This window comes from Kryptolebias marmoratus, linkage group LG8 (assembly GCF_001649575.2).
Source record: "Kryptolebias marmoratus isolate JLee-2015 linkage group LG8, ASM164957v2, whole genome shotgun sequence".
Taxonomy (NCBI): Eukaryota; Metazoa; Chordata; class Actinopteri; order Cyprinodontiformes; family Rivulidae; genus Kryptolebias; species Kryptolebias marmoratus.
This window is the reverse complement of record NC_051437.1, coordinates 6279037-6292925: the sequence shown is the minus strand read 5'-3', so window position 1 is coordinate 6292925 and position 13889 is coordinate 6279037. Positions and strand designations below refer to the sequence as shown.

At 37.5% G+C, this 13889-nt stretch overlaps 1 protein-coding gene across 1 annotated transcript in view; it reads right to left on the bottom strand.

Annotated features, from left to right (window-relative positions):
• Nucleotides 1–12092, bottom strand: part of syt6a (synaptotagmin VIa) — a 151933-nt gene extending 139841 nt beyond the window's left edge. Inside the window, exon 1 of the mRNA XM_025006597.2 lies at nucleotides 11936–12092. Coding sequence (XP_024862365.1) covers nucleotides 11936–12092 — 157 coding nt within the window. The remainder of the gene's footprint in view (nucleotides 1–11935) is intronic.
• Between the last annotated feature and the right edge of the window lie 1797 nt (nucleotides 12093–13889).

Sequence of the window (13889 nt, the reverse complement as noted above, 5' to 3'; positions counted from 1 at the left end):
CTATATATGAGGTCAACATCAAAGGTTGACTTTATCTAACCTTGGTCAAATGGAATAATCTTTATTATCATTGTCATGGTCATTTTATGGTCATATATAACAAAATTGTGAATGCAGTGAATGCAATGTAGTTTCATCTCTAGTATATTTTTACTTCTGTTAAAATATTCAAGCAATCATATCTGTAACTTCTTAAGTACAATAAAATAAAAAGTACAGAACCAACACCAATCTTGACAGAAAAAAATTAAGAAAAGACAAATGGCAAATAATTAAAAAGTAGGATGAATACAACACATATGCCACAAAACCAACTGCAGTTAAACATGAGTAAAAGCAATAAAATACAAAGCAAGGCAAAACTCAAAACAAATACATTTATCAAACTACAATTAGGGAAGATTTGTTTTCTGCAGGATTAGCTAAAACCAACAAATTGTCAAGAACCGGAGAGAAGGAGGCGAACCCAGAGTGCAGACTCATCTTAAGAAAACTAATTTATTAACCTTAAAATGTAGCAGCAAAAACTAACTAAATACCAAACATAAACTAACGAAGCGACAAGGTAAACTGTGAAGGTGAAAACCGTGAAAAAGACACAAGCGGGAGAACCAAGAGCAATGAACCAGCGAGGAAGTGGAGAAAGTGACCGAGTTTTAAAGACAGAGGGAAATCAGCAAGAGTGGGCACAGGTGGAATGATTACAAGGCTTGGGACAGGTGTAGCTGGGCGTGGCAGGTAGACAAGAGATACACTGAGGAGAAGTGAATGATGACAGGCACAGAGAACATGAACAGAACAAAACTCAAACCAAAAGGAGACCAGCAACAAACACAAAGAAACAAACAAAACCGAATCCTGACACAAATATTTAAATTGCTGGAAAACGATTAGGGGAAAAACAATAAAATGAAATTGTATTAAAATGAAACTGAAAAAAACAATGCAGCAGCATTAGGTTGAACTACAGTTTAAAAAACATGGGTGAATTTGAACCAAAATTGTCAATAATGGTATTGTTTTGTAACCTTTGGCTGCAACAGGAAAAACTATGTTTTTAAATTACTCATTCTCCCAACACTTTCATTATTAATAATAACAGTAAAACACTTTGTAGTGTGGAAAACATTCAGGAGCGTAGAGTCCAGTGAAAAAACAGCAGAAAGGTAACAGACAGTGTGCTGTTACCTGGGCAAACAAGTCCACAAGGAACGATTTTTATCTTTTATTCATGGAGATAAGTTCACATTCATTGCACTTGCACATACAGTATGTTCAACCAGAGAGCGCATAACCCTCCTTGAAATGATCACTTAAGGGATGTATTCTTTGTCTATGAGCTTCAAAATTAAAAATGTGAGGTCACGAAATACCAGAAGGCTTTCTAAGAAAGAGATCAATGCATTGCCATTTATAATGCTGTTCACAGATGTTACAGAGAAACTGATCTGTATTCAAGCCACTGTTGGACTTTTGTCTTTTGTCTCTCATTTTAATGAAAAATGTGCTCCTCGTGGCCTATCATTATTTCCTCCTCCTCCTGAACTGGATCCTTGACTCTGACTCAGTGTTGTGTCATGACTGTTTGGTTTAAACTACAGATAAAAATAATTTAAAAAAAAGACCCTCACATTAGTATCATTCCCTGCTTTGAGGCGGTGAGGTACAGGGATTAAACAGTGGCTGAAAAAATACAGAATGCTACATAAAGTGCAGAATTGTGTTTTTCAATTCTAATAATTGCAGCTATAATAGCACAAGCCTTAGAGGACTGGCGTTTGGTCTTTTTGTGATGGCTGAGATGGACATTTTTCTACGTGTTATCTCTCCCAGCAGGAACGGGCCGTCGCAGTGTTCTTTTGTGGCTTACAGTGAAATGTTGTATCAATAAAATGCCAAGACAGTAGAAAGTGGGTATGAATTATTGAAAGGCACAGTGGTTCAGCTAATCTCCCCAGCACAGTTAATTTGATGTTCTTGTTTTTCTGTTTTGGATTCAACCTGCAATGCGCCATCAGTTCCTGCAAATATCACCGACGCAGAGGAGCGAGCCAGGGAGAACTAAATGAATGATCTGCTGATGCTAATGTCCTCTGCTGGCCGAGGTGTTGCCTAATAAAACCTGGAGATGAGACAAGCTTGAGAGGAATAACATGATCAAAAATAAGCCTCGTCAATTCGGGCCCACACACCTGAAAGCAGCAGATGATAATGGGAGTGGAATTTGAAATGAGCTTGGAGGGTGGGGGGTGAAAGGTGCATTCGGCCATTTAGGAGCTACACAGGCTTAAGGGATATGCTTTGTAACCTTTATCGGGGCCCTGGAGTGAATATCAATATTAAAGACAGGGCGCCTGATCTGTGGGAAATGTTCACTCAGCAGAGTGAGATGCCAATCCGAGCTTTTATTTATCTGGCTCAAGACATCATGTGTTGCCTTTACCAGCAGGTGGGTACATCTTTGTGACTTTATTGGAATACAATCAGCCTGCTCTGTTCAACAAATAGGTCTTCTTGTCACATCAGGGCGAGGGAATTGAAGTCCCAAGGCTTTCTAATTATTTGTTTTCATTTCATCATAATCGGTTTGAAGCTACTGAGGGGTTACTCAGCCAACAGCAGGGAAAATATGCCGGGCTGATATGACTCTGCTGTGCTGCTGTGAACACGATAACTGCAGATATATATAGCCAGCTGCACGCTCGCACATAAAACGTCTTCTTTTGTGCTGCTCCACAGGAGACAATGAGGGAAATGAAAGCAAAAGATTTTCATTCCAAAATCTTTCTGAATTCAGTGTTCAAGAAATGGCAAACAAATATGTGGCAACATAAATTATTATGTTATGTTTATTAGGTTGAGTCATTTTACTTATTTTATAAAAAAAAAAAACAATAAGGTACAAAAATAGCTGAGAAAAAATGAGAAAAGTGAGTTATTTGTGCCGCTATATCTATGTTCGATAGAAAAGTCATTTTTAGTGATTTTAACAATTTACAGTTGGAACTAGAAAGGATTTAAAAGAAAATGTAAAAAAAAAAAGTATATAACTAAAAAACATTAAAGTTTCTGCCAATAGGTCATTAGGGCCACCATGGTAATCTTGTTTATCCTGGTTCACTACCGGTTCTGAGGAGAAAATTCTGAGCTGATGCACAGTGTAAGTCTATGAAAGCTTTGGTGTTTACCCTCTGCATTCTGGAGGGATTTGAGAGAAAAGTTGAAGTCCTACAGCAGTGGGAGACACACGGTGAAAGACGGCAGAAATTCCTACTTCTTGATCTACGTATAAACTGTATAAAAAGTGTGAAGTTTGTGGGAATAAGAAGAGCTTGTGTGCAAAAATTTTCAAAAGTTACAGCAGCTCAAAAGTTATAGTTCATGACATCGTCACACTGTAAGTTGAATATTCCATGACAAAATCTTTAAAAATCATAAAACTTAAACGGATTGTGTAAAAACTGTTAAAGATATTAAAATGACAGTTCAAACATGTAAAGTCCAACTTCCTGTGACCCGTTTGACCTCTAAGCGATGTTTCTACTATGCAGCATGCCTGAGCTGTTTTGCCAAGATACGTAGATGGTAATGGGATTTTTATTTTCTTTTTGCAGGTTTTTGTCTACATTGTACAACGTACTGATGCCAAAAGTCATAACACACTATTCCCCACTGAGCTGTACGTATTGAAGTGTCTTATATGTTTGTTTGTTTTTTTACAGAACTGCAGGCAGAGATGCCATTTAAAAAATTGTGTCAGAAATGGAAGTATAGCAGAAGAATAGTAACAAGGGTGCTTTGATGGTTATGTATTGGTACTCCTAATAAAACAAAGGAATATGTATTGACTATTTACATGAAATTATCCATCTTAAGAGGGAACATGAGCATTAGAAACTATAAATAGTGGCATCAGTTACATACTCAGACAAAAGATGTTTGTTTCCAAGCCATTTGGGTTATCTTTTCATCTAGCGTGCCATTTACTGAAGTAACATTTTAGCAACTTTATGTACTTCTAAAACACACTTTAATTATTTACAATGTTCAGTAAGTGAATGTAAAAGCAATAATGGTTTCTTTTGCGAACATGTAAAAGAGGAAAGGCCACTGACTAGTTTACAGTCAGGCTGATAAATCTAAGTCATCACCGATGACTTCTAGGGTTGGATGTGTCATCAGATGCCCAACAGCTTGTTAATATTCACGTATGACTCGGGAACCTTGGGGCAACCCTGAACAACACCATCGTCATCTGTCTACCAGCTGAAGCCTGACTAAAGTTTGGTCATGCAAAGAGACAATGACCTCTAATACAGCAATATATGTAAAGTAGAACTCTTGAAAAGAAAAAAGTCAGATCGTTACTATGGCTAGTCAAGTCTAAACTTCTGGTGGGACCTTAAGAGAGCTGTGCATGAATAAATACCCACAAACATCAAAGAACTGCAGCAGCAGAGTGGTTTAAATTGACTCCACAACATTGTGAGTGTGTGATGGGGTTAAACAAAAGATGATTAATTAAAGGCTTTGGTTCTAAAATATTCTCTATAGGCTATTGATTTTTCTAGTAGACTCAATTTTTTTTACACACTAGCTAAGAGTTTTAGCTTGTTTCGCCTTTTTAATTTTCTTTCTTTAGCTTTAAAGTAATAACACGGGACAATGTGTATGTTATGGGGTGTTCCTGTGGGCTTATATTTACCTAATTTCTAAACAAATTCAAACAAATCTTTACAAATCAGAAGTGTTGCAAATCTCACTAGGTCCATGTGGATTCAATTTTGCAAATCAGGAAAAAGGACTCTTCAAATGTTCCAATGAGAAAGTATCATATGTGTAGACTGACTTTCAAAAATATGGCACAAAGACTATGACCCAATAGAATATATTACTTTTTCAAATACAACCCCAATTCCAAAAAAGTTGAGATGCAAAAAAAATAGTGTAAAATGTAAAATAAAGAGCTATGATTTGCAAATCTCATAAACCCATATTACTATGTTCCATTTACAATGGAGGAACACATAATGAGCCCAAACAAAGGTTTTACCCTCATATTATGTGATTTATGTTTAGCTTAGTGGTCTTGTAAACCTGAGGCTGTGTTCAAACCCAAGTGAAATCAGCTCAGGCAGTTATGATGACCGACAGGTGCAAACGCGCAGCAAATAGCCAAACACGCTGCAAACGACGAAACATACTGCAAACACAAAAATGATGCAAAAGAAAAATGTTGCAATCACAGAAAATAGACAGAAGCAAAAACATACAACCAGCAAAACAGATGAAAAAATGCTGCAAATACCAAAAACACCAGCATGTAAGAAAGGCCGCAAACTCTCTCCACAAAACTGAAGTGTGCCAGACCACTGGGTGGACTCAAGGTTGGAGACTGATCATTCGGATTCAGCAGCGTCTTCCTGCTGTTTGACCCAATGACAGCAGGAAGATGTCGGTCAGCTCACCTCCATGTGCTCCCTCCTCCTAAACATGGTGGTTCACTTAGGGACCATCAACAAATTACTGAACCAATTGTTTCACTAGACTGAACAAATAAGACACACCTAATTTTATCTGATTTTAAAGCATTTTATATTTTTTAATAATATTTTTATTCTATGTCTTGAGACAAGGAGATGAAAAATGATGTTGAATTGTTTCATTAGGTGGATGTGTCTTATTAGTCCAGTCTAATGAAATAATTCAACTTAATTTTTCTTGTGTTTGCAACTCATTTTGTCGTTTGGGGCACATTTAGCTGTTTGCTGCACATTTCCACCTGCCGGCAACCGTAGGCAGCTGCCATAAAACAATTGCCAAATCTTTTGTGTGTTTACTCATTGTGGCAATCCCTGGAGAAGAGAACAGCCAAGGAAAACAACTGTAATTTATATTTATTTATCAGTTTAATCGTAAATGTATTTTAGTGTATGGGTGAGTGTGTCTGCCTATTAGCATTCTTTTTAAACAAATGTCTTTTTAATAAAGAATTTAGTTGTACTTTTTGTGGAGTATCGAATGTCTTCCAACAACAAGCATTTAATTCATTTTAATATTTAATAATAGTGACAAAAAGTATCAGATTAAAATGACCACGCAGTCTTTTCTGAACTTTTTATTGCTGACATGCGGTTGAAACGACATCAATGCTGCAGTCGCGCTTTTGCTTTAGCTTCATTTGGCCACCATGTCTCGCTGTTCTTAGTTAGATTGAAGCTTTGAATATATATATATATATATATATATATATATATATATATATATATATATATGTGTGTGTGTGTGTGTGTGTGTATATAAGACTGAAGCATCAAAGCGTTGAATCTTTTTTGACACAATTAGAAGGAAAATCTCAGCACTTCATGAGGCTTCACCTGCCCATCGCTAATTTTTTGGAAAAGCATAAGGTAATTTAGAATTTATGGCAGCAACACTTCTCATAAAATTTGTGACAGAGGCAGCAAAAGGCTATAAAAGTAAGTGGTACAAATAAGAAACAGCTGGAGGAGCATTTTGCAACTAATTAAGTTAATTAGCCATATGTCGGTAAGAGAACTGGGTGTAAAAAGGACATTTTAGAGAGGCTGAATCTATCAGAAGTAAAGATGGGCAGAGGTTCTTTAAAAATAAAATTTAAAAAACTGTCTAAAAGTAGTGCAACAATTTCATAATATTTTTCTCAATGAAAAGTTGGAAACACTTTGAATATTCCATCATCTATACTTCAGACTATCATGAAAAGATGTCAAGAATGTGGAGAAATCTCTGTGTGCAAAGAAGACTAAAAGTCAAAAGAAACAGAAAAAAAGAAATAGAAGGAAATTGAAATTGAGGAACCATTTGTAGCTTTGAGAGATAAGTCCAGTCACAGAACCGCTCCAGATGTGCATCACCTGCTGACTCCAGATTCCATCAGCTGACAGCTCCAGACCCCCCTCAACGCCATCACCCTAACCCGCCTGGGTGACCTTCTGGACAAGCTGTTGACCTCAACTGAACCTGAGTTGACTCTTGGATTCATGCCATCCTTCAACAGGCCTGATTAGGGACACTTTTTAGGGCATAATTTCCAGCTGTACCATAGTAAGGTACCATCTTCTTATCTGGTGATGAGAAAAGCAATGTCGTTCTGGTTTTTAAATTTTACGCTTTTGTAAGTTGACACGGAAAACATCTCACTTCTGATCTAAAACATTGTGATTAATTTCACACTTTGGCAAACGTAATAACATTCTTCTGACCTAAATTCCAAAGTGAATTATTTTTCAAAATAGTCTAAACTGTCCAAATTCTTGTAAATCCTAAACATAAATCCTAAATCCAAACATCCTGCTTAAACAATTCTTATGTTATCAAAGTAAGGAAGATTCATTCTTGATTCAGAGTGTTATTTTTGGTTAAATCATTGAGTGACGATAACTGGTTCATATAATTCAGAGTAATTACTTAGTGCTAAACTTTGAATATTATTCCCAACGTTTTAGAGTTGATTTGTTCTATTGATAATATTGTTTGTTTGTTTGTTGATTTTATTTGGATTTTTTTTTTAATTTTGTAATAAAATCTTAAAAAGTCTCCTATTGGTATTGTGTTATAATGAATAGATTCAGTCCTCAGCTATTGAGACCTGATTTTATTTACATTTTAAACAATGTTCCAATTTTTTATAATTTTGGTTGTAATATAATCTGACTACAGATTTGGTTTTTATCTTGTGCCTGGATTAAAGGCTGTCTGATGTGATACAAAGATACCTACAAATGGATGCAGCTATAGACAAAGGTGTTTTTTTTTAATCTCGTTCAGGGCCGTAAGTAGGCAGGCGCCTATTTCCAACAGTCAACAGGCAAGACGTAGGTACACTCTGGACAGGTTACCAGTCCATCACAGAGCCAACACAAGAACAACCATGCACACACACACACGCACACACACACAAGATCAAATAGGAATCACCAACCTAGCATGTATGTCTTTTGATTATAGGAAGAAACTGGGATACCCTGCAAAGAAAGCCCACACATGCATGAGAATATGGAAAGTCCACTGAGATTTGAACCCAAAACCAATTTTCTAAGACATAGCAGTACCATTCATTGCTCTGTCATACCACTATAAATGGAAAATAAGAAACAAAAGAAAAAAGAAAATTTAAAATTGCAGACGTATTTTACATTTCTTTTCTTTTCATCCTTGGGGGCAGCATGGACCATTGGTAGGGAGGTCATCTTCCAATAGGAGATTCGGAGGGGTTGATCCCAGCCCCTGCAGAGTGCTGAAGTGTTGATGGGCAAGAGACTGAACCACACTCCCCCAATATGCTTATCAGTGTTTGAGTGAGATATAAAAGTGCTTAATATAGATTATAAAAAGCACTGTACGAGTGTGTATGGATGAATGAGAAACTTTAGGCTTTTTGCAGAACCTGGAGAGGTTAAAAAGGTGCTATATAAGAGTGGGCCATTTTGTTTTAGAGCCTATTTTTGCAGTTCAACTAATTTAATAGTTTAAAACAGACAACGGTAAATCACAGTAAAGGAGACAAGCAGTCATACACAATACCAAACAAAAGCCCTACACAATTTCTGTTTCCAGAAAAACTTTCAGTCACTGTTCACAGATATAATGACAAAAATTCTCTTTCCTCACTATTATATACTAATGCTTGGTGAGTATCCCACTCTATTTGTTTTATTTCTTAAGATACCCCTAAAATGTCACATTTGGACTTACATTATCTTCCAGGTTACTTACATGACAGCTACAGGTTGCGTAACCATGGCATTCTAGATAATGTTAAATATTAGCCACAGTAAAATGTGTTTTGTTGTATACTTTAACAATCAACCATGATGCTTGTCCAAACTTTTTATACCTTACTTTGACAAAGATTTTGCAGTGTTCTTGGGTAGTAATGTTGCACAATGGAAGAGTGCAAAAACTCAAACCAAAATCCAAATTAATAAGAAAGAAAATGGAGAAAAAAAGACAGCAAAAAAAAACCTGGTCCAGAACACAAGAATTTTGTTTGGATTTACATGGTGAATGGTTGAGTGGGTGGATGGGTGCATGAGAAACATTATAAAGTGTGTTTCAGAATCTGAGCGGGGTTAAAAAAGGCATGATATAACCATTAGCTGCTACCAGAAGGGATAAGTGATCCTATTTTTAGGTCAACTTCAGCAAATGAGAAGAAAAATGAAAATTCCTTGTTAGTATTTTAGTGGTGTGGTGGAGATTTTATTCTTTATCTTTCAGCCATCGTGTCTTTTGATGAATAAAAGCATTTATTTACAAAAAAGGTCTACTGAGCTGCAGCTGCAGGCCACACCTTTACAATAAATAGAGAAAATGGCTACTTTCAACATCGTTTTTTTGCCAACATCCACAATAAGCCCTTTTTCCTTTTCTATGTTGAATGGTTGTATTGTTGTAAAGAAACTACGTGCAAGACGATGTTTCCTACAACCCCCAACCTAAACATCCTCCTACATTATGAGAAGCAGCTTGTCTTTAGCTTTCACATGGCAGAAAGGATTTACATCAGTGTCTGCAAACATGCAGTGGCATTTAGTGTCCCTACAGCTCAGTAGTGGAAGCCAGTGGCTCTGTGATGTATGTTCAATTCCTCTGCTGAGGATGATGTGAGGTGACAGCAGATTTGGTCAGGATTGGTGTGACAGGCACTCTGTAAACACAAAACTATCTTTAAATTAAAGACCTAGCATTAGTTGAAGGAATGCAAACCACCTGCCACCTTTCATGCCAGAGTTTTAAACTAAGATCATTATGATGAAAATTGATTTAGTTATTGCCATTTTGGTCAAACCTTAAAAATAATGTTATGAGAAAGCTCATGAGATATTGCGAGATCTACACTGAGATTGTGACTCTCAGCTGCTACTACTACATAAAACTTTAGCTTAATATCTGTAAAATTGACTGAGTTATAGATATTTTTATCTTAGATCATGTCAATTAGCTGTGTGTGTCTTGAACTGAATTGACTCCAAAGGTTAATGAGTTTTAGAGCTTCATCCAATAATCACTTTTTCAAACATTTATTAAAATCCACCCAATGGAGATATTATGCTAACAGACAAACAAGGATGACCCCAACAGTTAATGCTAAAGTTTTAACCAAAAATCTGGTGTAAAAGGTAGCACTTGGAGTTTCAGTTGTGAATGTGTCTCAGCTACAACGGCACCAAATACTAGCAAAATATTTGTCAAATTGACTGATTTATAGACATTTATGTGTTTTTCTCAGCTCCATTGGCTGTGGTGGCCATCTTGAATTGGTTTGGCTCCAAAGGTTAATCGGTTGTAGACGTAGATTCATTGATTATTTCCTGAAAGTTTTGTTCAAATTTGTAAAGTGACCTATGAGATGTTTTGCTAATTTTTTAAAAGATCTTGCACAATCTGTTAGCACTCAGAATGTGTGTTGGGAATAATCTCAGCTACAACCACACTAAATTGTAGCTCAGTATCTGTAAAAATGACTAAATTATGACCATTTTTGTGTTTTTTAAGGTCAGTTAGCTGTGGCAGCAATCTTAAATTGGGTTGACTCCAAACGTTAATCAGTTTTAGATGCACATCCTGTGATTACTATCTGCAACTTTCATTTAAGTTTGTCCAATGCTTCATTGGATACTTTGGTAACAGACACACAAACACACATGCACACTGACACAGGCAAAAAAAAAACCTCTGCTTTTTGATATAAAAAAGACCAACAAATAATGTTTTCTTTTTGCCGAGCACCTGTGAACAAAACTAAACTCCAACTTTTCTGTCAGACAGCGTCTCAAATCAGTGTTAATGGAAAAAATGAGCAAACATTTAGAGATTACGGTTTTGAAAATCCAGCCTGCACCAGATCATATAATTGGTGTGAAATTGTATTTTCTGATAGGCTTCCTGCATTTGTCTCTGGAAAAAAAAAAAAAAGCCGTTCTGCTGCAGTTAGACTTTGCCTTTTCATTTTTCACACAAATTATCTCGGATCAGATAGAAATGTGTCACTTTTCACGCTGCACACAAACATTTAATGCTTAAATCCCACCAACAGGAAGAGAGCTCAGGGGAAACCTGCCTTCTCTCAGTCTGTATAATGTTCTCAGTCTTCAAACTGATCTTAGTCATGTCCTCAACCATTTTATCTGCATCGTAATAGAAAAATTTAATTAAATTTCCTCTTCTTTCCGAAATCTCTACCAATCTTTGCTGGAATTAGGGCTTAGATTAAACTATAGGCACACACAAACGAATGGAGCCCGAAGCTTTTAGCAGAGAGGCTGCATTTAAATTGTACCTAAAGAGCTCGCAACACGTGTCAGAGCAACAGATACACAAGGCTGCAACAGATGTGCAAATCAGCCCTCATGAATAAGTCAAACATCCCGTTCAAGATGTTGAAACTTAGCAGATTAACACAGATCCCTTCAGCTTTTGTACAACTGCTGTACTTGTGTTCATTTATTTTCCACCCAGGCATAAAACACACACTCTTCAGTGTTTTTTTTAATAAGTTTTAGAGGTCAGAACATGTTGTGGCATTAATCTGCCTCAAGACGATCTATTAAAAGAACAGCATTGAAACTGGGGAGTCAATAGAAATTTGTTTTATATATATATATATATATTCTTGTTCCTCTAGGGCTCACAAAACTTATTATGGGTGTAGAGATGGCTCAGAGCGTTAAACTCTGTCCGAGCAACCATCTGTGACCAAACACGTGGTGAACAGAAGCAAAACATAATCATGTTACTGGTGGAGTTATAAAAAAAGCTGTCTTTTGTATTTAAATACAAGAAAAGCGCTGAACAAATCAATTAGTCGTCCTCTAGAGAACAAATGCAGCCTTACAAAGCGCACGGTGAAAGCCGCTGTCAGACATACAGTCATCTGTAGAGCATTGCTTACCTGCTTCTTTGTGGTCAGGATCCTGGCTGGTCAGCGCAACGAGGAAATCCTGACAGGTGTCCTGATCCAACGCGGTGCTGTTGTGCAGGCAGAGGTCAACAATTAGGGTCACAGCTTTCTGACAGACCATGTCATTCTCCTCTCGGTCAGAACTCATGCTCTCAGCTGCATCCTGAGCCGTTTGTGCTCATTCAAGGGGACTAAAGCACACACACATACACACGCAGCGGTACAGCTTGAAGATGATACATGCAACTTGTCTCTGTCCACGGCTGATTCTTCTCCTTCATCCACGCTCTTTCATTGGTGTTTACACACAGATACACTCAAGTATGAGTGCATGTGAGGGAGTGTGCTGATGCCAATGTTGCACAAGCACGTGTGTGTGTGTGCGCTTTCTGACATAAGCGCGTGTTTGTGTGCAACAGCGTTTCTAAATGTGAATCACATTCATCCCCTGGTAGTATCAGAGCAGAATCATTGCATCATATGTAAATAAGTCAGATGAACCATAATTAATCAAGTACTAAATCAGATACACTCACAAATGTCAAACTTTTCACCCAGATTTGCCTAGGGCATAAACTTTTAAAGAAAAGAAGGAAAAAAACTTGTTCATAATGTCCAGCTGACTTGTTTTTCTCAGGCTGACTGATTATGGCTGGTCTCTGGAGTTCAGAGCGCCTCGTGTGATACATTTCCCTCGAGCTGAACCACCTGTGGCTGCCGGGTCTCCCTGCTCCCACCAGCAGTGCTTCAGCTCAGATCTCTGTTTACAACCTGTTGTGATGATTGTGCAAGTGTTTGTGTGAGAAAGGTGATGACAACGGGAGAAAGTAAGGTCGCAACTTGTTCAGATGATCCCTCAGAGATGCTGAGGCATTTTGTGACTACGCAAAGTTTTTTAAATTTTTTTTTTACATTTTTTTAATATTTCAGCCTTGCATCAAAATAGATACAGCATTTTAGGAACTCCTAAAATGCCACTGTTGTGTTTTCCTGGGGCTACGCCTGTCGTCAGAAACATCATCAGTAGGGTAAAACTAACCTGTCTCACAACGGTCTAAACCCAGCTCATGTTCCGTATTAGTGGGTGACAGCCTAAAAGTAACCTTTTGAAAACAATGAAGTCGTAGACCCGCCCTGAATCTAACCTATGACCCCAAGCGTAACAGAGGTAACGCCAATAATGACTGATTACACGCTTGCATTTGTGTTGCTCAACTAATAATCTAAGACTTAAAATCTTATAACTTTACTGAACTGCCAACAGTATATAAAAAAAACCAAACATTGCAGAAACTGGTGTCACCAGGTTTACATTCACTGCAGTGGCTTTGAGGAGTGCCGATGATGAAGAGAAACCTCTGTTCTCAGAGCTTATACGTCAAATTAAAGATGGAGATGTCAGGGTCTCAGGTTTTGTTGCTTATTAAGTGTTTTTTGTGTTTATTTTCACCAACCTGTGTGCTCTGTGGCTGCCTATTTCCTCAGTGTTTGATTTTCAGTTTCTTCAGTTCCACTCTGCCCCACCTACTCTCACCTGTTCCCTGTTGTGTTTCTCCAGGTGTTTGTGATTCTGTTTAATTTGCACTACTTTATATTGTCTGTTCCCCTGTGCCTTCTCATCTGGGCATTTTACACACCATCACGGCTCTCCTTTTGTGCGCCCTGACTCCCTGTGCTCTCAGTTACTTTGTAAGTAGAGTTTTGGCTGCCGCATCAGCACTTTTTCTTTAATAAAACAGTTTTTTACTCGAGCTCACCGAGTCCTGCGTACCTTCTGGGTTCATCCTCCATCAACCGTGACAGGAGATCTTTCAAGCAGCAGCTCAGCTGACCATTGGACAGCAGCAACTGGTGGAGAGGACTATGAAGGAGCAGAAACTACCAGTAACCTCAGTTTCAACTTTTATGAAGATGATTTCAGCTCTTCAGAGACTGAAGTCAGTGA